The sequence below is a fragment of the Nanorana parkeri genome, unplaced genomic scaffold (genome assembly GCF_000935625.1).
Source record: "Nanorana parkeri isolate BGI_ZX_2015 unplaced genomic scaffold, ASM93562v1 scaffold233, whole genome shotgun sequence".
Lineage (NCBI taxonomy): Eukaryota > Metazoa > Chordata > Amphibia > Anura > Dicroglossidae > Nanorana > Nanorana parkeri.
Genome location: NW_017306501.1, coordinates 516,997 through 543,248, shown reverse-complemented (window position 1 = coordinate 543,248; position 26,252 = coordinate 516,997). Strand labels below are relative to the sequence as shown.

At 40.5% G+C, this 26,252-nt stretch overlaps 1 protein-coding gene across 4 annotated transcripts in view; it reads right to left on the bottom strand.

Moving 5' to 3' along the window:
- Positions 1–26,252, bottom strand: part of CARMIL1 (capping protein regulator and myosin 1 linker 1) — a 263,519-nt gene that overhangs the window by 234,211 nt on the left and 3,056 nt on the right. For all 4 annotated transcript variants that reach the window (XM_018556313.1, XM_018556315.1, XM_018556314.1 and 1 more), the window contains exon 2: positions 19,826–19,923. In XM_018556313.1, the coding sequence (XP_018411815.1) occupies positions 19,826–19,923 (98 nt within the window). The remainder of the gene's footprint in view (positions 1–19,825; positions 19,924–26,252) is intronic.

Genomic DNA, 26,252 nt, shown 5'->3' with positions numbered 1-26,252 from the left:
AAAATATTTAGAGCTGGCCATTCCAACAGTTCCAGTTTCCACAAGACTCTTTCAGTTCTTGAATCAAAGATTTGTCTTATACAAATTGGGTGCATTAAGATGGCTTAGTCCAGAATTTAGGTTGAACAATAAGGCTAGGCTAAAACACAATTCTGCTTTAATTACTACATATTCTGGAAGACATTACATTTGTTATTTTCTGCAGTTCAACAATTCAGACATATTATGATATGCTTTACAGAACCAGATACCATTTTTACAGGTACAAGTACTGGTACTTGCCCAAGTACTTACAAGTACTGATACATTTTTGTTTATTGTCATGTGGCAGTTTTCCTAAAACAATACAGACTAATGATTTCAGGACAGTGGTGGAGCGCCAGAGCTAGGTCCCAGCTGCAACCCTCGTAGTTCTTGTGAAAATGCCAAGTATCTACACTGGTATCTAAACCTCCCTATCCTATATAATAATATGTAAATGTTTTGTTTAGGTATGAGCTGATATAATACATATAGAGACAGAGACAGTTCACAGCTGCAACCACTGCAACCCTGGTAGTTCTCATGAAAATGCCAAGTATCGGCACAGGTACTCGAAAAGTATCGGTGCATCCCTAGTAAATGCAATCCTAATACAGGAAACCATCACTTTTCACTGCAGCAAAACAACTGCCTTCATAGTCATGTGTTGGTTTGTATAATTAGTTAATTATATTTATTGTGCTGGATTATGACACATTTAAAGCAGCGTGTATAGGAAAGACGGGCTATAAACCAAGGGCTATGTGGTTTAACAGCTACTTGCGATTATATGTACACATACCTGAAATGAAAAAGAAACTGAAAAAAAGGCAATTAGAATATGTAGAATATTAAGGCTTGTCATTTGAAGTATTCTAAAGATGGAAAATGCTCTATAATTGAGATAAAATGTGAAATTACTGCACTGAATTTCTCCTTTTCTCCTTACAGGTCATTACATTAAATGCATGCTTACCACATGGTGGAAAATTTGGAGAACTTTAAGAAAGCAGAATGTGATTAGACAAGAAAAAGCATTTTGCCAGTCAGACAAAAAAAAAAAAGTTTAAACTGGTCTTCTGGATGTCTGCCAATAAGTCTAATCACTGCTACAAAGCCACATATTTCTGCTCCACTACAAAAACAATAGTAGAACATGACAGTACAACTCTAAAAAGATTATATAGGTCTAAAAAAATAAAATAATAATAATAGAGCTGCAATCTGTTAATCGTCAGGTTCTAACAGTCTATTTATAAATATTCTCACACAAGATTCATGCAATTTTCATCCAGCGTTCACGCAAATTTCTAACTGAATGCAGTTAGTGAAATGTGTGAATCTGGTAAAAGTTGTGTGCGTCTTGTGTGAAAACATTTCGAAATGAACCCCTATTAAAAAAAAGAACTCTGGGCAGAATAAAATGTAACCCTGCAGTGGGGCTACCCCCAGCAACTTTCTAAACCTTCTTGCTAAATCATCATTAAACAAGAATGCGGGTAATGAGTACGGTAGTTAATGACTGATCTGGGACATAATCACTTTTACAATCTGGACTACTGGCTAAGCTTTTAAAGGTTTAAAGTAAGCCTGTCATATACTGTTCAGAATAATATCAGCAGAGGTTGCCTGCAGTGAAAACTCAATATGAAAACAATTAGTACCGGTAGTTCCAGAGATATAGGTAGCAGAAGCTATATGCAAATTTCAACCTTTTCTGGAAGTGGAAGTCAAGCTTGGCCCTGCTCAATATGGCTTCCCTAGCATACTGAAAAAATATGTGGGAGGCCCAGTAGGTGAGAGGGGTGAGGCAACTTTAACCCACCAAGTCATGATTTCCAAATATCCCCAGTAGCCAATATATCTGGACCTACTGAAAATGTCGATATGCAGTATTTTTCAGGATTTACAGAAGACAGACTTAATACTTGCACTTCAATAAAGAGAGCCTACTGTGACAGGAGGCATTCTAGGACATCTGATGTAAAATTATATTTTATTTAACCACAAAAAAAAAAAACAGCACCTTTTGCTAGAAAGCACCTTATTGTCAAGATATTTAATCAGCCAAAAAGAAAAAGGAATGAAAAAATAGGAGTTTGGGGGCTATAATGACCATGTTTCATTTGGTCATTCCTTTCTAGTAAAATGAACGGCTGTTTATTATGATGCCTGCCCACTTCTCAGATTACCTTCTTGATCGCAAATAGGGATGAAACAAAATGAAAAAAGATGCTTATGTTGTTAAATAAACCTGCAAACATACAGTAGTTGTATTTTTTTGTATGTGTTAAATAGACCAAGTGACAATATCAATAGATGGCTTTAGAATGCTGGAAGCCAATTTACCAGATAAAAAGTCCCTTAAAGTGCACCTGTTCCCAGACTATGAACATTTAAAAGAGAACTATAGGGTAAGTGTTTTTCCACATAGTTCTCTTTCAGGTGACGGGAGGACATATACTAACCTCCTCCCGTGACCCAAAGCTCACTATATCGCGGGCTACTGCCGCGATATACTGAGAGCGCCGTAGCTGGGACAGATCCAGACATTACTGTCGAATGGGTGGGGGGGGGGGGGAATCCCAGTGGGGAGCAGTGACAGACAGTCACCACTCACTGCAGGGAGACGATCGGGAAGTGAGCAGATCGGTGTATGTTTCTGCTCACTTCCCAATCGATAGAGCTGACGTGTGGCAGCTTCTTTGTCACAGGTCGGCTCTAACTATGAGGATGAGTGGAAATCACTCACCTCATAGTTCACCTTTAAGTATTGACATATTCTTAACAAGCTGTAAAAAAACGCTTTAAAACAAGCGATCCCTAAACCTTACAAGCTGCAACTCTTCTGAAGTAATTCATATTTCACAGCTCCACAAAGATCCCAACAAAGACTCTTTCTTTTCAGTGGGTTTCTTAAAACTTAGAAAACTGCTGTGTGTTTACATTAGAGGGCTGGCAAGTTGCCAACATTCTGCTTCAAAAGAAGATCGCAAGAAATTTGAGTGCCTCTGTTTTAAATTATGAAGATGCATTTCACCACAATACCTATAGCTATAGAGGTAAATAAGGGTTTGTTTTAAAAGCACTTTAACTGCTTATTTAGAATATATTATTTAGTGTGTACAGTCTGGGCACTGGTTCCCTTGAAGTGTGCAAACTGACATCACCAAAGGGCAGCACATAATATTCAGTATATGTAATTGTACAGAAGACTGTCAGAGTGGTCGCAACACAGACTAGTCCTATTAGTCTTCAGTGTATACCATTAAAAGATCTTTACACACACATCGCCATCTTTTAAAAGGGTAATCCACTATTTATCATCATCATCAAATTCGTATTTAACATATCCATGTGATATACTATAGCGCAAGTTTTTTTTTTTTAAACAAAATATATTACCTTTTCTTTATAAATAATAAGAATATTAACTGCAATATTTTAGGCTGTGTATGTAAAAAAAAACACTTACAGCAGTTTGTCACATTTATTTATACAGGTCTAAACACTAGACCAATTGAGACGGTAAGAGGAACAGAGGATTTGGTTCCTAAACAGAATATTGTGCACTACGTACATTTCACTTACTCACAAAAGAGCCGAAGGAGCAAAATTATACTGTTCACATTCAGTCAACTTTAAATGAGCATTGCAGGCTGCTGAAATAGCACTGAATAATATTTACAAGGTGGCTTGCGCAGGCCACCTCCAGTGAAAAGCCAGGAGGTGATTGACTAGAACCAGAATAACAATGATGCACTCAGCGTAGGCCTCCATAGGACCCACTTTCTATGGAAATCATCTCTAGTCAGTTCAGAGTATAAACTGAACAGATAATGCTTCATTCACGAGTGCTCTTATACCCAACCTCATTTCAGTTCTGATTGTTACTAGTGAATACAATGATAGGGATAGATAAAGCTTGTCCATAATTCCAATAACTGAGCCTATATATACACCAACAACAAGCACAGCTAACTCAGGCGGAGCTAGGCTGTATAGATACATTTCCCCAAAATTCTAAAGTAAACCAGTTACAAACCTGCGCAGGAGATTGCCCTCCACTAGCGAGGTGTTGTGTGCTCAAATAGCAAGGTAACGCAGAAATAGATAAACAATGCTGGTGCAATAGATGGTTAAATAGTGCATTAGCCATGTTTGTGAGAGGATTTACAAGAGCCCACACTTTGCATTCGTTAGAACAAATGCTCTAACAAGAGTGCCAGGCAAAACCGTGAACGGCGCCATAATATCCGAAGAAACCTAGACAACCTGATAGCACTTGAAATATTTCAAATCTAGCTGAAGATTTCATAAAAAGCTATCTCAAGTAGACCACCACCATGGATCATCCCCCAAGGTGACATTACAATTGTACTTCTGGTGGGTTTTGAATAAATCTTCAGTTATATTTGCAATGCTGCTTTTATGGGATTCACTAGCACATAATGCGTATATGTGCTAGTGCCATTGAAATCAATGGAGCCACACAGTATGCAAACACGCGCAATCGCACACAAACGAGCTTTCCCGGAACGTGCGGGCCGGGGACACTTACATTTCACTTACTCACAAAAGAGCCGAAGGAGCAAAATTATACTGTTCACATTCAGTCAACTTTAAATGAGCATTGCAGGCTGCTGAAATAGCACTGAATAATATTTACAAGGTGGCTTGCGCAGGCCACCTCCAGTGAAAAGCCAGGAGGTGATTGACTAGAACCAGAATAACAATGATGCACTCAGCGTAGGCCTCCATAGGACCCACTTTCTATGGAAATCATCTCTAGTCAGTTCAGAGTATAAACTGAACAGATAATGCTTCATTCACGAGTGCTCTTATACCCAACCTCATTTCAGTTCTGATTGTTACTAGTGAATACAATGATAGGGATAGATAAAGCTTGTCCATAATTCCAATAACTGAGCCTATATATACACCAACAACAAGCACAGCTAACTCAGGCGGAGCTAGGCTGTATAGATACATTTCCCCAAAATTCTAAAGTAAACCAGTTACAAACCTGCGCAGGAGATTGCCCTCCACTAGCGAGGTGTTGTGTGCTCAAATAGCAAGGTAACGCAGAAATAGATAAACAATGCTGGTGCAATAGATGGTTAAATAGTGCATTAGCCATGTTTGTGAGAGGATTTACAAGAGCCCACACTTTGCATTCGTTAGAACAAATGCTCTAACAAGAGTGCCAGGCAAAACCGTGAACGGCGCCATAATATCCGAAGAAACCTAGACAACCTGATAGCACTTGAAATATTTCAAATCTAGCTGAAGATTTCATAAAAAGCTATCTCAAGTAGACCACCACCATGGATCATCCCCCAAGGTGACATTACAATTGTACTTCTGGTGGGTTTTGAATAAATCTTCAGTTATATTTGCAATGCTGCTTTTATGGGATTCACTAGCACATAATGCGTATATGTGCTAGTGCCATTGAAATCAATGGAGCCACACAGTATGCAAACACGCGCAATCGCACACAAACGAGCTTTCCCGGAACGTGCGGCCCGGGAACACTCGGGCCGCATGCCTCGGGCTGCTCTATCCATTGCTCATACTGCTACACCACATTATTTGCTAGAAACTGCCATCCTGTCTTGCATCACCACACTATCAGCAATACTTTCTTGTCTACCTGGTCAAGCTCACAGGGCTTGAGAGCTTATATCATGCACTGAACAGAGAGTCAGCCTTAAGGTTACCATACACTAGTACATTTCTGAATGAACGTTCGTACGAAAAATCTTTCTTTACCACCCGAACATTTCGTTTGATTTCAACATTCGATTTTGGAATGAATGGAGTTTCCAGAACGAAAACCACATTCGCTGTTAGAATTTTGTTTGTTCAAGAAAATTTTTCCATCCCACTCCAAGCTTTTTCGTCATTATGGTTGAAATCGATTGTTGATTTGAACCCATTAGCTAATAGAAAGTCAAACAAAAGATTTTTGGTATGAAAAGTTCTTCCGAAAATCTAACCCATGCATGGCCAACTTTAAGAATGTGTGAGACCTACATGGTTTACCAGGGTGCAATTAACTCAATTTTCTCCATCTGGATACCCGTGATTAATGCACTGCACCACAAAACGCACCTACCGTGTTTTAACAGTGTGGCAGGTGCACTGCATTGCCATTCCTTTCAATGGCACACCAAGCCCACAATGCGATCGATTGCGCTGCAACGCACAATACCGCAATACCGTACTTTGCAGTGTAATTAAAAAAAAGAAGAAGTGCATGCACTACTATAATATCACATAAAACTGAAGATTGTATTTCTCTGCACTTGTAGGTTATTAAAAGCATAAAATATAGGGAAATATGCATGCATGTATTGCAGGGAAAGTACTACATATATGTTTGTTTTTAAGTTTGACTTCACACATGCTATAAAAAGTTAACCTATGCACACTAACAAAAATCTCCCTTCAAGGTGCTTGGTAGGTACCACAGGTTCCTTTGCAGTACAACCATGCACACACAACTGGAATGCACACATACAATATCTTTTAATTATAAATCCAAACCAAACAAATATACAAAGCCCAGCAAAGTATTTCGTTACAGTTTTGCCCAAACTCTCTCAGCTCCCCGCAACTTTTGCAGGAAGCTAAAACTGTTAAACATCAAGGAGTAGCATCGACCATATGTGATTTAACCCTTTCGCTGCCAGTGTCCCAGTGTGCATTGTTTTGCCAAACTGAAATAATTTTGCCCTTTCAAAGCAGGAAGTGAATGCTCTGCAATTTTAACAATTTCAAAATCACAGCATTTTACACCTGACATGTCTGTTATTATTAAATCATACATAGAGGGGTGCATTGGTAGAATTTCATTTTTGAGTGTAAAGGTCCACTTTAAGTAAAATAAATGTAGAAAGTTGAATAAATAAATGTAAAAATACCAAGAAAATTCCCCCACCCTGCGACTGTGCGCATTCTAACGTAAACCCGCGTCGGGTGTACCTGCGTACCAAATCGGCAATTGCGCTACACGTTTGGAGCGGTATCACTGTGTGCGCCAAACAGGTGACATGCATGGGCTTTTAAAGCTTTGCTTATGGACAATTTGGGTACCGTATTTTGTCGCCATTTCATGGGCGCACAGGCGTATTTTTAGCCCATGTTCGGTATCTATTTACTTTGCACAATATCATCTTTTATGGTTTACAAAAAAAATTGTATTATATTGTGTTTATGTGCACCAAAATTAACTTAAAGTGACAAAAAATCTGAGGGTTTAATGTCACTGTAAGTGTATTTTTTACAAAAATTTGCAGTTTTTTTAAAGAGTTGTGCTTATATCATGCGTTGTAAAAATTTGCAACTGCCACCATTTTATTCTACAGGGTCTGTACTTTAAAAGGAAATATATAACTCGTGAGTTTTAAGTAATTTTCATGTAGATTATAACGTGTGCAAAAAAAACACCTTGGCAGCAAAAAGGATTAAACAGCATAAAAACCTTTTCGACTTTAACCACTTTAGTCTATACTGCTTGCTGAGGTCCATTCCCACAGCGTTGAATGACACTGAGCACAGCACTACAAATGAAGAAAAAGTGCCCATAAGGAGGTTACAAAAAAAAAAAAACAACAACCAACCAGCAATAGACTTAATTTTGGCAGCAATTACAAAAGAGAACAAACAATGCATGTGGAATGTCTTCTCTCTGGAAGGTTTACTATATCTTTGATTTACCAGGAAATTATTTTTAATCTTTATTGGCACCCACAACCTTTCTCGTCAAAGGTTAGAGCTTAGTTTCTCATGCTAGATACACCAGGATAACACATAGAACTTTGTATACGATCTACCCGTGTTTCCCCGAAAGTAAGACCTACCCCGAAAGTAAGACCTAGCACTAGCTTCAGGGATTTCTGTAATATAAGACCTACCCCGAAAATAAGACTTAGTTCGGGGTAGGTCTTATATTACAGAAATCCCTAAAGATAGTGCTAGGTCTTACTTTCGGGGTAGCTACACATATAACTGAATTTTAAATGTAAATCATACACACACACACACACACACACACACACACACTTTATTTATCAAAATAAAAACAACATCTGAACAAGTGCACATTCACCATGTACAAAGCAGAGTACAAGTAAACAATTAGAATCCACATAAAAAAGAAGGGGGGGGGAGGGGGGGAGTTATACTCACCTGATCCTTGTAGCCGGCTTGCTCTTACACCAGTCCCTGGAACCTCTCCCTCTTCACTGCAGCAGTCTTAGGCCTCATTCACACTGAGCGACATACCTTTAGGAGAGGGTCCAGCCGGCCGGGATAGCGAGACTTTCGGAGCGACGATCCAGCAACGGTAGCGCGACCTTCACCGTTGGGCTGCATTAAAAAAATAGAAAAATTGTGCGACATCCGCCGAAAAAAGGGTCCTGCAGGCGCGACTTGCGACCGCGACGGGCGACATGGAGCTGTACATTAAGACAGCTCCATTGAAAATCATCGGCTAGCGACTTCTTGCGATATCACGCAGCAAAAATGCACGATATCGCGACGGAAATCGTGCAGCAATCCGCTCAGTGTGAATGGGGCCTACGGCTCCTTGAGTTAGCACATTCTATATACAGTGTATAGGACATTGGGATGCCGAGGGAAATACCAAATCGCTGCAGCGGAGGAGGAGACAGGCTTCAGGGAGCGTAGTAGCAGCCAGCCGGCTCTGCGGTTCAGGCGAGTATAACTTGTTTTTTCGCACCTAGGTGAAAACGATAAGTTAACCCCTGCCGCCACCTGATTGACATTCCCCTCAGCCAAGTAACATAAGCCAGGTTTGTGGAGAAGCCTACAACATATGTATGTTGCATATTCTATATCTATGTGCTGACTGATTTCTTTTTTTTTCCAAGTCTATGTTTTTCTTTCTAAAAAGTGCTGTAAACATTTTTATTTATCAGAGCCAAGAAACACAACTGCTTTCTAGAAACTTAAATAAGAAACATTATATGCAATTTACCAGAACATTTTTATATATATATATATATATATTCTTGAACATAAGGAAAATATATCTAAACACTAAATGTTCCCTTTAAGTATAAGAAATGTGAAGAAGGCCTACCCATAAAATATTCATATTACCCTGTCTTAACCTACATTATGCTTGAGTCCCTGGATTATAATGTATGTGTTATTTGCCATTATTATTGCTATTTTTAGGTATAGGACTGTATTTTCAGCTCTTATTGGCTTTCACTGCTGAAAATATGGCTGGGTTTGGGAATAATGATTGTTATAGCTTATTGATCTAAGCCATCTGTTTCAGGATGATTTTTAGAGCCGAGAATCAGAAGCGAGAGGCATCATGATCCTGCCAATTAACTAAACGTATGCCTCTAACACATGTTGTCCTCCAGCTCCTAAGTAAGGCAGTTTCTAAAGGCTTCAAATGTGGGCTGGTTCTTGAGGAACCAGCCAAAATTCACTGTGGTGCTACTGTTGGCACTAAGGCTGCAACTAATGATTATTTTCATAAAATCGATTAGTTGGTCGATTATTTTTTCAAATAAATCGGATAAAAAATAAATACGAATACAAGAAATAATTGTATTGTAAGCACATGGCTCTTGAATAGCTTTAGCCAGGATTGAGCTGCCAGTGGCAAGATTCCGCAGACGGCAGCTGAATGTAAATACAGCAGGTAGTGGGCTGGTGCAATAGCCAGCCTGCTATTGGCCATTTCAAATTCTAATAGCCAATAGAAGGCTGGCTATTGCACCAGCACCCACTGCTTGCTGTGCCCTCCTCCCAGCATCGAGGAGCTAGGGGATCCAACTGACCAATAATGAGAATAGTTGACAACTATTCTCATTATTGGTTAGTTGGTTGCAGCCCTAGTTGGCACCCTTCCACTTGGCATCCCTCAATCAGCTGATCGAAGGAGCCGGTTGGAAAATTCTCGGCTGAACAGAGCTAGCAGCCAATCAGCTGCTAGCTCCGTTCGGGTATTTTGACAACTGCAGACAGTCACTGTCAGTATACGACGGAAACAGCAGTCCATTTATCCATCCATGCTCGTAAGCGCTGATGGAGGAATTTGCTCTATTTTTGGTTTTAGTGATCCGGCAGGTTGACCTGGGTGATAAAAGGGGGGTGTTAGTGAAATCCCAGGTTGACACGGGTGATAAGGGGGGGTGTTAGTGAGCCAGCAGGTTGACCTGGGTGATTTTTTTTTTAATGTCAGGGTAGACAAATTTGTCTAAAAATTCAGCATCCAGTTAGTCCCAGCTTCATTATTTTGCTATTTCTGGTTTTTCGGTTGCTTTTCTGACTTGCCCATCCAGGTTTTATACAAAAAGTGACTACAGTATATACAAGCAGTAAAATCATTAACACATTCAAAAATGTTTTCCTAATAAAAAGGGCAATATGATCGTGTCACTGTGGGTACGGCTGTTCAAGGCCCTTTACTAGCGAGCCGCAGTAAATTGGCTAAGAAAGGTTGCATATTTGTTATTGTTATTTCGTACAATAATGTCAGGCTGAAGCTGTACATTCCTACACCAGCTTGCCATTTACTGCTCTCTCCCACTTCATTTCTAATTCTCGAAAGGAGTCTAATGGAATTTACAATCTGTTCAGACTTGCAAGCACGGTTTACTCAAGGGCTTAAATCACATGCTGGCTGTGCCTTTAGGACATAACCCCAGAATTTCTGATATAAATTATTCTTAACTACATCGTTGATCCTAAATACCTCAGCTTTCCTTTGGTGTAGCACAAAAGTCCTGGTTACATTAAACTTATATTAACAAATACCTAGAAAATATACATTTTGTTTAGTTAGCACAATTGCACCTCTGACCCACACAATTATTTGCTGTGTGTAATCAGATGCAGCAGTAACAGAGGCACTAGGAAAACCAGTTCATAGTAATTATTTTATGCCGGAGGAAATAATTTCACTTTTGTAATTATTGTAACTGGCCTAATGAAATAGTATCCATCTCCCCTTAAAAGAACCTCCTTGAGGCCCCTTTCACATGGGCGCCGTCCGTTCCAATCAGCAGGAGATCCATGATCGGAGCAGTACGGAAAGGATGTCACATTTGTGTCCATTAAGTATTGTCCTCTAATCACAAAAAAACACTGAACTAAATCAGACCCATTCTAGGTGTATGGGAAGTCCGTTAACATCTGATTACCCCATATCAGTTACAATCAGGTCCGCCAAAACAGAACCGCACAATCGTGTGCCGTTGCACAAAGCGTTTTCTGCCAGCTCCATTGATGTCAATGGGGTTACATACATGTACCTATTTTTGTGACACACACTGCACGTTTTTTTTAGTTGCGATCTGCCTGGTGAAACTGGTGTGCCATTCGAAAATAATGGTACCGCCAGCGCGATCAGCAATAGCGTGCGATTCAATGACCTCGCGGTCACGGATCGCACAAGTGTGAACCTGGCCTGAAGGTTGCCCTGTTTTAGCCAAAGTGTCCATGCACATTGTGGAGCTTAGATTTGCATGTTACAGCAGCGTTCAACATCTTATAAAAATAAAGTTCCCCCAAACCTGCGTTTGAAGTGCAGCCTACTGGCATCATTTACACATATACGTACGTAAACAAATGTATGCTTGTACATTAATTCTAGTGGCAAGAATAAATGAGTATTCTAGCCAATAAAACGTGTGTAAGCACATAGACCGCTAAATGCATGTCCTCAAACACCAAAGCGTGCTTTTTTTTATTTCACTGGCTGAAAGATTCAGTGTAGATGGGAGTATTTTAATACACCTGTGTGCATGTGCCCATAAACTGAAGTGATTTGCTGAAAAAGAATATAATAGATTCCTGGCTGTCATGCTGTTTAGAAAAAACTATATAGTCTGTATAGTATTAAGGTTGTGGTACCTCCCTCTGTATAAGAAAAGTATGTCAAGTCATTTGACTTCAAGTTTGTACCTTGACACCTTGTATCGATATTTTTACTAAAGCGGACTTTCATCCTCCCCACCCACTTTCCCTCCTTGCATTCCAACCTACCTCCTCTCTGATAATTGGTCATTTATATTTTTTCATCAATAACTTTTTTCTTCAGGACTCCCTGCAACTCCAGGATTTTGGCCTATGAAAATGACTTGTTGATGTGCCATGTTGCAAGGGGTCAGCTGCAAAAACCCGGAAAAGACAGTTGGTCCCCTGATGGCGTAAGTAAAGCAGATGGTGGATTGAACCAGGACAGCGCTGGATTTGTGGACACTCGAGTATGTCATTTCAGGATAACCAAGTGAACAAGGCAAGTGGGAAAGAGAGAAAAAAAAAAAATCAAAGGGGGGGGGGGAGGCTACTGGAAATGGGGTGAAGTTCCTCTAAGGCACCATTCACACTGAGCGGATTGCAAATCGCACGTTTGTCGCGCGATTGCCATTTTGCGCGATATCACGCAAATTATTGTATTGGACCGAGTGCAATCGCGCGACATCCGCAGCAAAAAAAAGGGTCCTGTAGCGACGAGCACAGCTCTATTGACTTGCATTCTAGCGCAATAAATCGCTCAGTGTGAATGGGGCATTATAGCTGGACATTTACTGCTGTATTGGCTGAAATTTGATCCATGGGTGGCCCTGCCAGCAACATCCAGCTCAAAATGCAAGCTTTCAGAATAGGTATGATGCTGATTGGTAACTAACGGGAAGAAAAAAATACAGTAAGAAAAACGGCTTAGCGTGTCAAAACGAAGACAAATTTATCCTTGGGGGTACCTCCACTCTATAGACTAGGCTAGGGCATTGAAAGCAAAATGATTACATATTTTACCTCCATTGCCAACATTTATTACGTATTTAGTCATTTAGTTTGATTCTTTGTAGAACAGGTCATCAATGATAGGTACTTGAATACAGATTCATAGATGCAATTGTCATCCTATTCTGTCCCATCTAGGTTTGACCCTTTACCTTTCGGCCATTCCTTTGGTCCTCCTAATGATAAACAGCTTTACTGACCAATTGGGAAGTTGAGTGGGAGGGAAAAAGCTCAAATTTACAGGAAACGTTTATATCATTTTAGTTGGATATATTTCAGGACCCATTGATGATTTTGACATGTGCTTTTCACTTAGGCTGGGTTCACACCTGGGCGTACCATAGGCGCGTTTTTTCTGCTCGTTTTTAGCACGTTTTTTCGTTCAGTGAAACACGCGTTCGACGCTCGTTTTTATACCTCCCTGGGGAGGTATGATTTTTTTTTTTCCTTTATTTTCTCTATTCTTTTTGTGGTTTTTTTTTAAACTTTTAAACTTCCCGCCGGTTCCGCCCGCCTGTGACGCGGGCGCTCTCAAGGGACGGAACCCAGAAGTCGGCAGCGGCCGGAGGACACAGCGGGAATCGCGGACAAGGTAAGTCCTACGCTGTATTCCCGAGTGTGGCTCGGGGTTACCGCTTTGTTAACCCTGAGGCACACTCGGGAATACCAATGGATACGCGCGGAACGCCCCAAAGAAGCTCCTGTACTTGTTTGGGCGTAGGACGTTTTTCAGCGCACTTCCACGGGCCGAAATATGCCCAGGTGGGAACCATGCCCATAGGGATTCATGGGATTTCACTTGCTGAGCGTTTTTCAGCGATTCGATCAGCGCTGAAAAACGCCCAGGTGTGAACCAGTCCTTAAGGTAATTTCTGCTCATGCATTTTTGCCCATCATATGCTCGGTTTGAATTTCCCAAAAGTTGGTATGCATTTATTTTAAGATCAGCTGCATTAGGTCCCTCTCACACAGCTTTGTGATCAGGTCCGCCTGTCAGTTTTTCAGGCGAACCCGATTGAAAAAGATTGAATCAAAGCACTAAAGGTGTAGACTATGAAGATAATACTTAAGTTAAAAATCGAGTGATCCAGTGAAGATAGTAAGTGGACCGGGGCTGCGCATTTTAACCTCAGCCTAACATATGGTTGAATTGATTATAAGTATCAAATCAATTCAACCATATGTTAGGCTGAGGTTAAAATACGCAGCTCCGGTCCACTTACTATCTTCACTGGATCACTCGATTTTTCACTTAAATACTTGATTTTATTCAATATTATCATCTTCATAGTCTACACCTTTAGCGCTTTGATTCAATCTTTTTCGTTTAATTTAAGGAGTTTTCTCCTTTTTTCTTAGCTGCTTTACGCTTTAATTTATTTTAGTTAGTTCCAGAAGCGCAGATTATTTATTTTATTGAACCTGATTGAAAGCCCAAATGTTAGGTCTATGAGCAGTTGGGCCAAAATAGACAAGCATCCATTTACATCCAATTATCCCGACTTCGGCCAGGTCCGGAAAAACAAACGGATCAGATTTCCATTTCAATGGACCTCACCGTGCTGGATTGGAGGTAATCTGATGTAAACAGACACATGTCTAATTCCCCATAGACCAACATAGGTTCGGTAACTTTAGTTTTTCCTCTATTGCAAGTTGCCGCATGCAAGCTCAAAGATCATCAGTTTATACATTGCCCACACAAAGCCATCAGAGACAGAAAAATGCACATACTGCAATCAGTGGTCATAAAGCCTTAAGCATGGTCTCATTTATTTTGTATGTGCATTCTGGCCAGGACCTGACACGTATAATCTGTTACAATGAGTTAAATCCGCTTGTCTGAGCAAGCCTCTAAATACCATTTATGTACTCTGTGCCATTAGTATCTCTCCAATCTCAGGTTAAAAAAAAAAAAAAGTAATTTGAAATAAGTAAAATGTGCTTATAACCACTCATGTGTAGCACAGCCTAACAATTTAAAAACATAACATGAACTTGACAGCATAAGCTAAATATGCAGGGTTTTTGATTAAAGTCCCACCATGGGCCCAATAGCACTACCCCCGTCTAATTTGTTACTATTTTTCTTATACAGAAACTTCAACAGCTCCTCCAATTCCAGCAGCTTTTTAAATAAACCTACATTTGCCTATTTAGATGTGATGCTTACCTTTGCTAAAAAAACAAACAAAAAAAAGCTTACTTAGCTTTCCACTTCTATGTGATGTCAAGGAAGGAGCTGGGAAGTTATCATTTATCATAATCAACCCTGTCTGTACTGTGCTGGCAGATCTTTTGTATACAAGAGGTTCTAATCTAGACCGTCTGTCCTAACAAAGCGTTAAAGATCTCAAGGCTTGGGTGGTACATTGTATGTTAATGGACTTAAAAAAGAACTGTGGCCAGCTGGAAACAGCCTTATGTACCTACCTTGCAGGAAACCATAGCAGGAGTACAACTGAACTGCCAACATAAAAGGTTGATAGCTTTTAGGCTAAATACCCATTCACAATTCTGTTCTAAACAGAAAGACTGGATCTCATATACACGCCCCTGAATAACCCATCATATTCCCTCTATCTATAAGGTATGTAATTATATTGGCTACACTCATTACTGGTACCCCTGGATCCTGGTTTTAGCTGGAATAATTTTAGTTTTTGTTTGTTTTGTTTCTTGTGTTTTATTGTTTCTCTATATCTACCGACTATGCAATATAGTTTACTGTGCATATGTTATCTTCAATTTCAATGCACAGGCAAATACTTGCTACTAAAAAAAAAAAAAAAAAAAAAAAAGAAGTTTAAACAACAAAGTGGAAAAAAAAGAACTGTGGCCAAAAATTGTATTAACTGTTGCAGTGGGGCTACCCCCACAGTGCAAGGGTTAACTACTCATTTTGGTCTAGGGAGGAAAATAACAGAGTTCTGACAGTGCTCCCTCTAGTCTGTCTTCTCCTCCGATACAGTGATGGTATGTCCCTCGGCGTCCTCACGTCCTATACACTGTGTATAGAAAGTGATGACTCAGGGACCTTAGACCGAGGTAGGCCGACTGCAAGGGTTAATAAAAATTTTACCTGGAGTTCATCCCTCAGTCTGTCCCTTATCTCCGCATTGCATTCTATTTTCAGCAATAGAAGCTGCCTATAGAGTTATATTTATAAACCTGCTGCAAAGAAACAAACTAGATTGGTAAGAAATCGTTTTTTAAAGATTATTTTTAGGTATGATGTGAATGGGAACGCATATAGCAAACATATAGCGGGGCTTCTCAAATTTGACTGCTCCATGGATTCTATCAGATATTCTCTCATAAAATGCCAAGTCAAGCAAGTAATTAGAAAGTAATAGAATTTACCACTGTGAAAATTGGAGGAAGTCATAAAAACGTTTGCGAACAATCTTAGTGACTAAGAATGACTAACTTCCTGTAGGAAGAAACTTTCCCTGTGCTTTATAAGTTGGGAATGACTCATTATAAAGTAAACATAGGCACAGGTAGTGCAGAGACATTACTTCATGCTCCAGTTCCACATATACAGAGAAATGTCAGCAATGCATTGCCCCAAGCTATAGGCAAAAAAACAAGCGGTTCCTACAATTCAGCACTGGAATGATGATTATGTGTAGATGTACCTACATAGACAAACTACCAGGAAAGTATCACACATGCCAAATTGCACACATGCAACAAACAAAATAAACTGGTCCTTATTTTGTATTACATTCTCTTTCCTTCTATACATACACAGTACTTTGCAAAAGCCAGCTCTTCCGCAGAAGCATAAAAAAGGTTGAGGACCAAAAACACAGTGGTTTGCCAAAGAAACTTAACGCAGCATATCAGAGATATATTATATATAGATATATCTATATACACATACATACATGTATACACATACACACATCAAGCTTAAGCTGGCCAAACTCATTTTTGGTCTGCTCCTGCTGCCAAAATTCGACCAGTGTGTGTAGGCACGTTTGACAAAAGTTGACTTCTCAAATTGATTCGTGTCGAAGGAGAAAATCAGCTGCAGTCACTGATTGGGTATTCTGACAGCGGCAAACATGCCGCTGTCAAAATACAATAGCCCAGAAGGAGAGATTCCCCCATTCATGAGCATCCTTTCTCATTCAACCCACTATCAGAAGAAGAAGTCCAGCACTGTTATGAGCTCCGAGATGGAAGAAACCAGTGGGACTCTGATACACCCATCTACAGCATGCTGAAGTTTTATAATAAGTGGTCTTCATGGAGGACTTGCAACTAAAAGCCATACCTGCAAAGTGGAAATACAGCCAAACACAACTCGCTTATACACAAATGCACAAGGCCTGGTGTGCACAGTGAAGGTTCCCTGAATGTCTAGGGCTGCATTTTCACAAATAGTGATTTGAACAAAATTGATGGCACCCCTACTGTTGAGCACTACCATCATATTGTTCTCCATTGTGCAATACTGTCCTAGCTTGTTAACCAGCACCTGGCTACACCTAGTCCTGTCCACTGGTTTTCCAGTACTGCCTGTTACTGAAAACACGGCTACTGTGAGCTGCAGCATCTGAGAGGGAGAATATGTGATACACAAAAGGCTCAGTCACAGAACGTAAAGGAAGTTTTTGTTTACTTTATGAGACTTGTGCATTACAGAGTAACGGGATATGGGACTTCTTTAGACTGATACAGGCACCTTTAGTTGTACTTTAAAAGGCAAAGGGTGGTCACACCAGAAACATATTTACAGTATAATGGCAAAAGGTATGTGGTCATCCCTCCTATTTATTGAGTTAATATGTTTCCTGTAAAGATCAAAACTAGAGCAGACAACATCTGGGGCAGCTGTGCACTGCAACCAATCAGCTTTTCTCTTTCATTGTCAAATCTTAACTGAACTAAAAAGAGAGAAGCCGATTGGTTGCCCTGGGCAATTGCTCCAGATTGTGTCTGCTCCAGCTTTGACAAATTCCCCCCAGAGTGTATTTTCAAATATTTCCACAACATTAAAAGGAAATTCAAATCAGGGCTATGTCTAGGCCAGTCCATATCTATCCATTTCTTCTTTTTGCGGCATTCCTTAGTGGATTTGCTAGGGTGCTTCAGACCATTAACATGTTGAAAGATCCATTTTCAGTTCAGCTTCAGCTTTTGGACAGATGGCCTCTCATTCTCAAGCACACTTTGATATGATGCCGAATTCCTAGTGGACTCAATGACGGCATGCTGCTCAGGCTCTAAAGCACCAAAGCAACCCCAAAGCATAACATTTCCAGCACCATGAGTTTCTTCTCCTGAAATGCTGACTTCGGTCTGCGCCAAACGATTCTCATTGATTCATCAGTCCAAAGAACATTGCTCCTGAAGGCCTGGCCTTTGCGTATATGGTTAATGGCAAACTGTAGTCTTGCTCTAATGTTCTTTTTGGACAGAAAAGGCTTTTCTCTGCACCTCTCATGCAGTTTAAATTGGTGCAATCTTTTTCTCACTGTGGATGCATGCACTTTGACATCAACTGTTGCAAGAGTTTGCAACAGATCCCACAATTAAATTTTGGGGTTCTTTGAGACATCATTTGACATCAAACCACTAGCTCTTGGGCTGAATTTTCTTGACCAGCCAGCCCTGGACAAATTATTAGTCATTTGAAATCCACACCACTTGTAGAATATTTTCTCTAAAGTAGAATTATTTATTTCAAATACTTTGGGGATCTTTTTAAATCCTTTACAAGACTAATAGGTATCCACAATCTTCTATCTGAGGACCTTAGACAGCTCCTAAATAACAAAGGACCTGCATACTCTCAGGAGGAGGTTCTAAATATTGACATCTAATCTGGAACACCTGATTCTAATTTTGTATGTTTGTATTAAACGTGGTGGCAAATGTAGGGGTGTACTTAATTTCTCCACCTGACAAATCTATATTTTGGTTATTTATTTTACAATGTTTGAATACAAAATCCAGTGTGTGCCTGTTTAAAAATGCTGAAAAAGACAACAATTTCCATGAGGTGATTTTTTATTTTTTTACTTTAGTATACAGTATGTCTGCATATCAAGGCAAAAGATTTGAGGTTCTATCCTAGAAGTGTCTTTAGGGCTACCAATGTAGTTTTCCTTTACAGTATTACTTTCTGTTAGGGTGCCACTAAGCATAGCCAATCAAGACAAAAAGGCCTAAATTAGACACACTGTATATGTGGACATTTCAGATATCAGTTAATCTGGATATGTTGTTACTTCCCTTCAGCGTCACGCAGTCGATAACCTTTCATGAACTGTGCGAAAAAGGCCTTTGTCTAAAAATGGCCTAATCAGCTTGCTGGCACTCTTACAGAGGTTCATCGTAATAAAATGTGATGGCACAAATCGTTAACATCACAGTCAGGAGAGCACAATTACTCAGTTGTGATCACTTTAATAACAGACCACCAGTTGTGATCACTTTAATAACAAACCATTAAACAAGGAATACATTCTTTGTTCATAATGTACTAAATAATATTTTAGCCACTGGCTTACTACTGTAACCATGAACCAATTCTAACACCTCTTCCCCCTCCCAATATTATCTTTATTAATTTGCCTTGCTGGAGTAAAAAGGAACCTTGCTGGAATGTAGAGTTGAGCAGGTAGGACAAATGAATATGGTTGGAAGTTCAACCTCTACACTGCAGGACCACCTATAAGGGCACAAACCAATAGCAAACAAACAGAAGGTAATATTTTGGCGTGAGAGGAGTACAAGATGGATTCTGGATTCATCCTTGAGCATCAGTTGTTATGCCTGCTCGCCTGCCACAGCAAGTTAATTATGAGGAAGTGGGAATGACATGGACTTTGGAGCTTCAGATAGATGTAAACATGTAACAGAGAAATTTTTGTGTGACTGACCATCTACTGCACCAAAAAGTACCGCTTACCATTCTGTCTTATTAGTTATCATTCATTCTCTAAAAACGTGTAAAATGACATTTGTCGATAAATCATTTACATACCAGCACTTTGTTTTCAAATTTGTCTCCTTTGACTTCTAGTTTCACCTTCTTCCGCACAGCAATCTTAATTTTTCTTCCGATAACATCCCTTATGCTTTCTGAAATTGAATGAGGACAAATCTTAGAATCATTTTAATACATAAATCGCAAAATTGTTTTATTAGGAGCAGTAGAGAGCTTTTTGATGTATCACTATAGCATTTTGAGGGACACAACAGGAGTACTTAGAAGTTTAAACATTTTAAAAGGTCATGCTAAGGACCCATTCACAGGAGGACACGTGGCACATTCTGTGCTTCCTGCGGCATAAACCTATAGATTCTTGCGGCCGAAATGCCAGGCGCACCGTTTCGGATAGATAATTGTCGCTGGACACAGGATAGATACCTCCAGGGATAATCATCTATCCCAAACCTCATGTAATCATATCGTATTTGACTACATGCAGACTGCCACTTACAGATGTGGCCACTGTCACCCTGTCATTAACCTTAATGGGTACAGCGGCCACATTCGAATGGGGACACCTGGCATTCCTACGGCAAGAATCCAATCGGATTAGTTATTATTTCCAATTTTAATACCACAAGGGATTGTTGGGAAAGCACAAGTAAACATATTGAGTGTATGGCCATTTCATATATGTACTTTGGATATTACATCGAATAATTTGACACAAAATATATGGTGAATATTTGTTGGAATAAATACTAAATAACGTAATAAAGTTAAAAAACACTCATGCATTAACACTTAAGAATTCACATAATAAATACACCATTCATTCAATATCAGTAAACTAGTTTTACTTTTGGAAATCTGACAAAACATATAAAAGCAGACGTGAAAATCTAAATTAATTGTGTGCTTTATCACCATTTCCAGGTGTGCATCGATTTTAATTTGTCAGACAGAGACGTTCCCACAGAAGGAACAAAGTCAGACATATAAAGACTGCATGTATTTTAATGTGGTGTGAACAAGCCCTAAACGATAAGTGTAGTTTTTGAGGCAAGGTGTTTAACAATGTATAATATTACTGTAGACATCACATACGGTACCTTAATTTATCTTTTAGAGTAATCCAAGTGTCCCAAACCTTAGATCACTGTATTATCAACCTCAGCTTTAGCCTAACTACTCCTATATCTTCCTGAGACTGCTTGTTACATTGATGAACCTATAGTGAGATGCTGACGTTCCAACTTCCTTACTGAAATCAGCTTCAGAGCACCCTAAAAGATATCATGCAGGCTTCTCCAGATGCCTGCATTAGCATTCCGATGGCAGTCACCATAGGCAAAAAACTCAAAATACAACCTGGTCACCTGCTCACAGTAGAACTCTTGGCTGCCACTGCCCATCGACAATGCAGACTCTCAGTTGAATCATGTGCAATGAAAGCAGGGGAAGAGAGGCTTTGGATGACTGCCCATCATGATGGAGCTAGAAAGCAGGACAAGTCTAACAGGTATACTCAACAAGCAGGCACCTGGCTGTGTTTAACTGTTTGCTGCAGAGTGCAATAGCAGCACAGTAATCATTTTATACAAAAACACTAGACCTCAGTGGTATAGGTAACACCTACATCCAGATATAATAAACTAGGTCAATTATCTGAAGCTCTATGAAGAATGTGTAGGGCAGACTCTCAACCCAAGATGAAATACTGGAAATAATATTCAGGTTTCCAGGGACCCCTGCTAAAAAGAATTCTACCTACAGCTCATGGTGCATTAGCCACACTATATTGGTGGTCGATGAGAAAAGGGCTTCCTTGCACTGGTGGTCAATGGAAAGAATACCCGGATGATCAGGGAGAAAAAAGCCCATTGAAACAGAAGTCCATGAGAAAAATCCCCAATTTAATGGTGGTCAGTGTAAGGCCCCCATACATTGTTGGAGAGTGGAGAGAATGCTCCTTACATTGGTGGTCAGTGGGAAGAATCTTCCCTTTACAGACAGCGAACATGATCACTGGTGCCAGTGGTTATTTATTTAAGACATGAAAGAAGAAGGTCCACTGGTCCCAATCCAGTGGTTCTGCTGAGTGGTGTTGCTGCCAGAACTGTGTGGGCACCATCAGGCAGGAGTTCAATCCATCACTGTTTACTGCTCAAGGAATTCCTAGCAACCTCTGGAACCCTGGTTGAAAAACACTGATGTAAAGCATACATAAGTGGCAGACTAAAGCTCAGCTGCCTGCAGGAACTCACACTTGTGAAAATTGTTCTATACACCACCCAAATACCCAAGAGACTGGACTTTTGTTCAGAGACTTTGTAAAAGTCGACTTGGAAAGCAAATTAATACATTTAATGGCCCACATCTGTGGCTTTTTAAATTGCAATTAGTGTCTGTCTATAAAATAGTCAATGCGTTTATTAGCCCTCACATAGATGCACTGACCAGGCTGGATACTGAGTCATCGGGAGCAGAAAAGAACTGTCAAATGACCTACGTAACAAGGTAATGGAACATTATAAAGATGGAAAAGGATATAAAAAGATATCGAAAGTCTTACAATGCCAGTCAGTACTGTTCAATCACTTATTAGGAAGAAGTGGAAAATTGGGGGATCTCTTGATAGCAAACCAAGGTCAGGTAGACCAAGAAAGATTGCAGCCACAACTGCCAGAAGAACTGTTTGGAATACAAAGAAGAAAAAAAAAACACAGGTAACCTCAGGAGAAGTACAGGTTGCTCTGAAAAAAGATGGTGTGGTTGCCTTAGGGCCTGTTCACACGAGTTTCAGGTCCTGATCAGGTGCGGATAAGCAGACGCGGTGCTATGTGTTTTGCCGCGTTTTTGTTGGGCTGAGTGGGGCTGTCAGTATGTTAGCTGCAGTGCAGTGCGTTTTTGACGCATTTTGCATTTCCGGACCGTACAAAATGTGACATGCAGTATTTTTCTGTCGTAACCTGAACGGACTGCTCACGTGAGAACTGTAGGCCATAAAACACATAGGGATACATTGGGATGCATTTTTAGTGCAGGAGCGTATGGGTCAGGTCAGCACAGAAAACGGACATCGTTGAACAGGCCCTTAAGGAGTACAATACAACGATACTTGAACAAAAATTAACTGCATGGTCGAATTGCCAGAAAGAAGCCTTTACTGTGCCAATGCCACAAAAAAGCCCAGTTACAATATGCCCAACAACACCTTGACACGGCTTACAGATTCTGGCACACTGTAATTTGGAGTGACGAGACCAAATAGAGCTTTATTGTCACAACCATAAGCGCTATGTTTGTAAAGGAGTGAACAAGGCCCATAGTGACAAGAATACCATCCTTACTGTGAAGCATGGTGGGGGCTCACTGATGTTTTGGGGGGGGTGAGCTCTAAAGGCACGGGCAATCTTGTAAAATTTGATGGCAAGATGAAAGCAGCCTGTTATCAGAAAATACTGGCAGACAATTTGCATTCTTGTGCACAAAAGCTACGCATGGGACGCTCTTGGACTTCCCAGCACGGCAATGACCGTCAGCACAAGGCTAAGTTGACCCTCCAGTGGTTCCAATAGAAAAAAAATTGAAGGAGTGGCCATCACAGTCTCCTGACCTGAATATCATCGAGCAATCTCAAGCATGCCGTTCATACAAGACGACCCAAGACTTTGCAAGACCTAGAAAAGACAAATGGGCAGCTATACCCACCTGCAAGAATTCAGGGCCTCATAGACAACTATTACAAAAGACTGCACGCTGTCATTGATGCTAAAGGGGGCAATGCACAGTATTTTGAACAGGGGTCATTTCATTTTTTTATTTGTTGCCATGTTTTGTTTTATGATTGTGCAATTCTGTTATGACCCAAAGTTTTGTATGAATGCCATAAAAAAAAAAAAGGGGAGTGTGTTGCCTACTCTATTGTTTTTCTTTAAAAAAAATGGTACAGATAATTCTCCAAGGGTATGCAAACTTTTGAGCACAACTGTATGTGATAGACATCACATCGCTGGAGAAAGGCACTGTGTAAGGCAAGTCTGCCATGAGGTGCAAATATGCCGTACACATGGCAAGAACACTGGGGACCCCAATTATCTGAGACATTGCACTGCTGATGAAGGGCACTGTGTTAGGCAAGTCTGCCATAAGGTGCAAACACTGCTTGCCGTACACAGGGCAAGAGCACTGGGGACCCCAGTTATGTGATAGAGATTGCGTCGCTGAAGAAGGGCAATTTGTAAGGTAAGTTTGCCATAAAGGTGCAAATATGCTGTACACATGGTAACAGCATTGGGGACCCCAATCATGTGAGAAGACATTGCATTGCTGGAGAAGGGCACTGTGTTTGACATATTTGCACCTCATGGCATACTTGCATAACACTGCCCTTCTCCAGCGATGTAATGTCTATCACATGAGTGGGGTGCTCTAGCCATGTGTAGAGCATATTGGCACATTATGGCATACTGGCCTTACACATGGCAAGAGCACTGGCGACCCCAATTAAGTTTATTTCCACTTTAAATAAGCAAAACCTAAAAGTCAACCTGTCCTTTTCCTTTTAGTTTTCCGTGAAAGATTTAACGTCTACATTTTTTTTTTTACCTGGACACTACAGGTCTGAAGGAAATTTGGAAAATACTGCAGCCATTTATTTCTGCCAAGGAGCTCACATACTGATTAAGCATTCAGTTTGAGTGCCTGCCTTATATGTTTTGCAGTATAAAGGTAAGAGAAATGTATTTATATCAGTGTACATCATGGTATGAAGATCATTTCTGATAAAAACAAATTAAAAACGTGGTTAAAATCACCTAGCTGGAGTAGAATGCAGAGACATCAAACAACTATGCAGCAGACAGAGTATACATTTTCTGTGCACATACAGGCTTCCCATATGTAGACAAAGACAGTACATGCAAAATGCACATATGAAAACACGTCTTATCTACTCTACCAGCTGATGGTGATTTGCATTCATTACAAATGAAATATTAAATTAGCATGGGGTGTCTGTTGATCATAATATACTACATTTGCAGTGAGAGCTTAGTATGAATACTGCAGAATAAACTGCACCAGGTATCAAAATGGCATGCAAAAATACCTGGGCAGGTTTCTTCACCTTGCTATACAAAAAGAAATATTTTTTAAAGAAACATTGAGAAAATTCACACCCGATGACGCAAGTATTGAAGAAGAAAAAAAAATGTGGACGGAAATTGTCCAGATTCAGTTGCGTCCCAGAGCAATGCCAGTGAATCAATAGATCTCAGATACTGTCATGAGTAAACAACAAAGTGTCCTCACTGATGTCATTACCAATACAATTCATGCTGAGCACCAACCCATGGGTTTTTTCTACCTTTAGATATAAGCCAATCACAATGCATTATCATCACTTCAACACATGATAGAACATGGTATATTTGGATCACCTCCCCAATAGTGGGGGGCTCTCTAGAGCTCATACAGTGTAAAGCCAAGCTGTCCAAGTATTGCATATATTACAAGTGCTACATGTATTTCATTTCATGCTAATGTGTCACTAATCAAGGGGGAAAAAAAAATTGGACTTGCCTTCCCTTGAGTTTGAGGCTCCATTCACATTTATCGTTTGCGTTTCCCGTGCGGAAGACCGCATGGGATGCAAACGCTATATGTGAAAAAACTGCACCGATTCCGCTGCTTTGCGGCTATTTTATAATGTGCGGAATCAGCTTTATTTCATGCTTGGACTACAAAACCGTGCGGTCCCTGCAATAGTCTGAACAATGCACATTAAAGTGCATTGTTGTTTTCTGTTTAGAGTGGCTCCGCGCATATTCGTACAGCCGAATACCTTTGGACAGCCGCTCCAGTGTGAATGTGGTGTGATAGCCCTGGGTAGATGTAAACCCTAACATAGTCCGTTCACATCTATGCGATGTGTGCTGCCTTTATTTTTTAAATGGCACCCAATGCACTTTGCTATTACATGTGCATTAGATCACACCACATGGCATAGTGACCTATTACCATGCAATGTGGTGCGAAGCGTTTTATTTTTGTTTAACTAAAAAGGCTGCTGTACTTCTTTTAGTGTGATTTTGCTGCGGTCGGAAGCCCATTCAAATGAAAATCGGCTGTCCTTAGGCCCGTTATTATAATGAGGCAGCCTGAGGTGGTTGCCTCAGGCGGCATCTCATTGGGGGGTGCACTAAGCAACCTGGGACGCTCTGTGCGACTTCCTGCCCAGCTTACTGACGTCACCGGTTGCCAGGAGCTGAGTGGGATGCTCTGGCTTACATCCTAGGCGGGATACCAGATAGAGCCGCTGACAGCACGGTCAAGCGCCTGCGCCTCCAAACTGCCCCATCAGAACTAAAACTCAGCACAGCAACCCCTAGCCCCCATCACAAGTGACCATACCCTGCCAGCAACCCCCCCCCCCCCCCCCCCGTCAGCCCCCCCCCCCTCCCCCCCCCTCCTC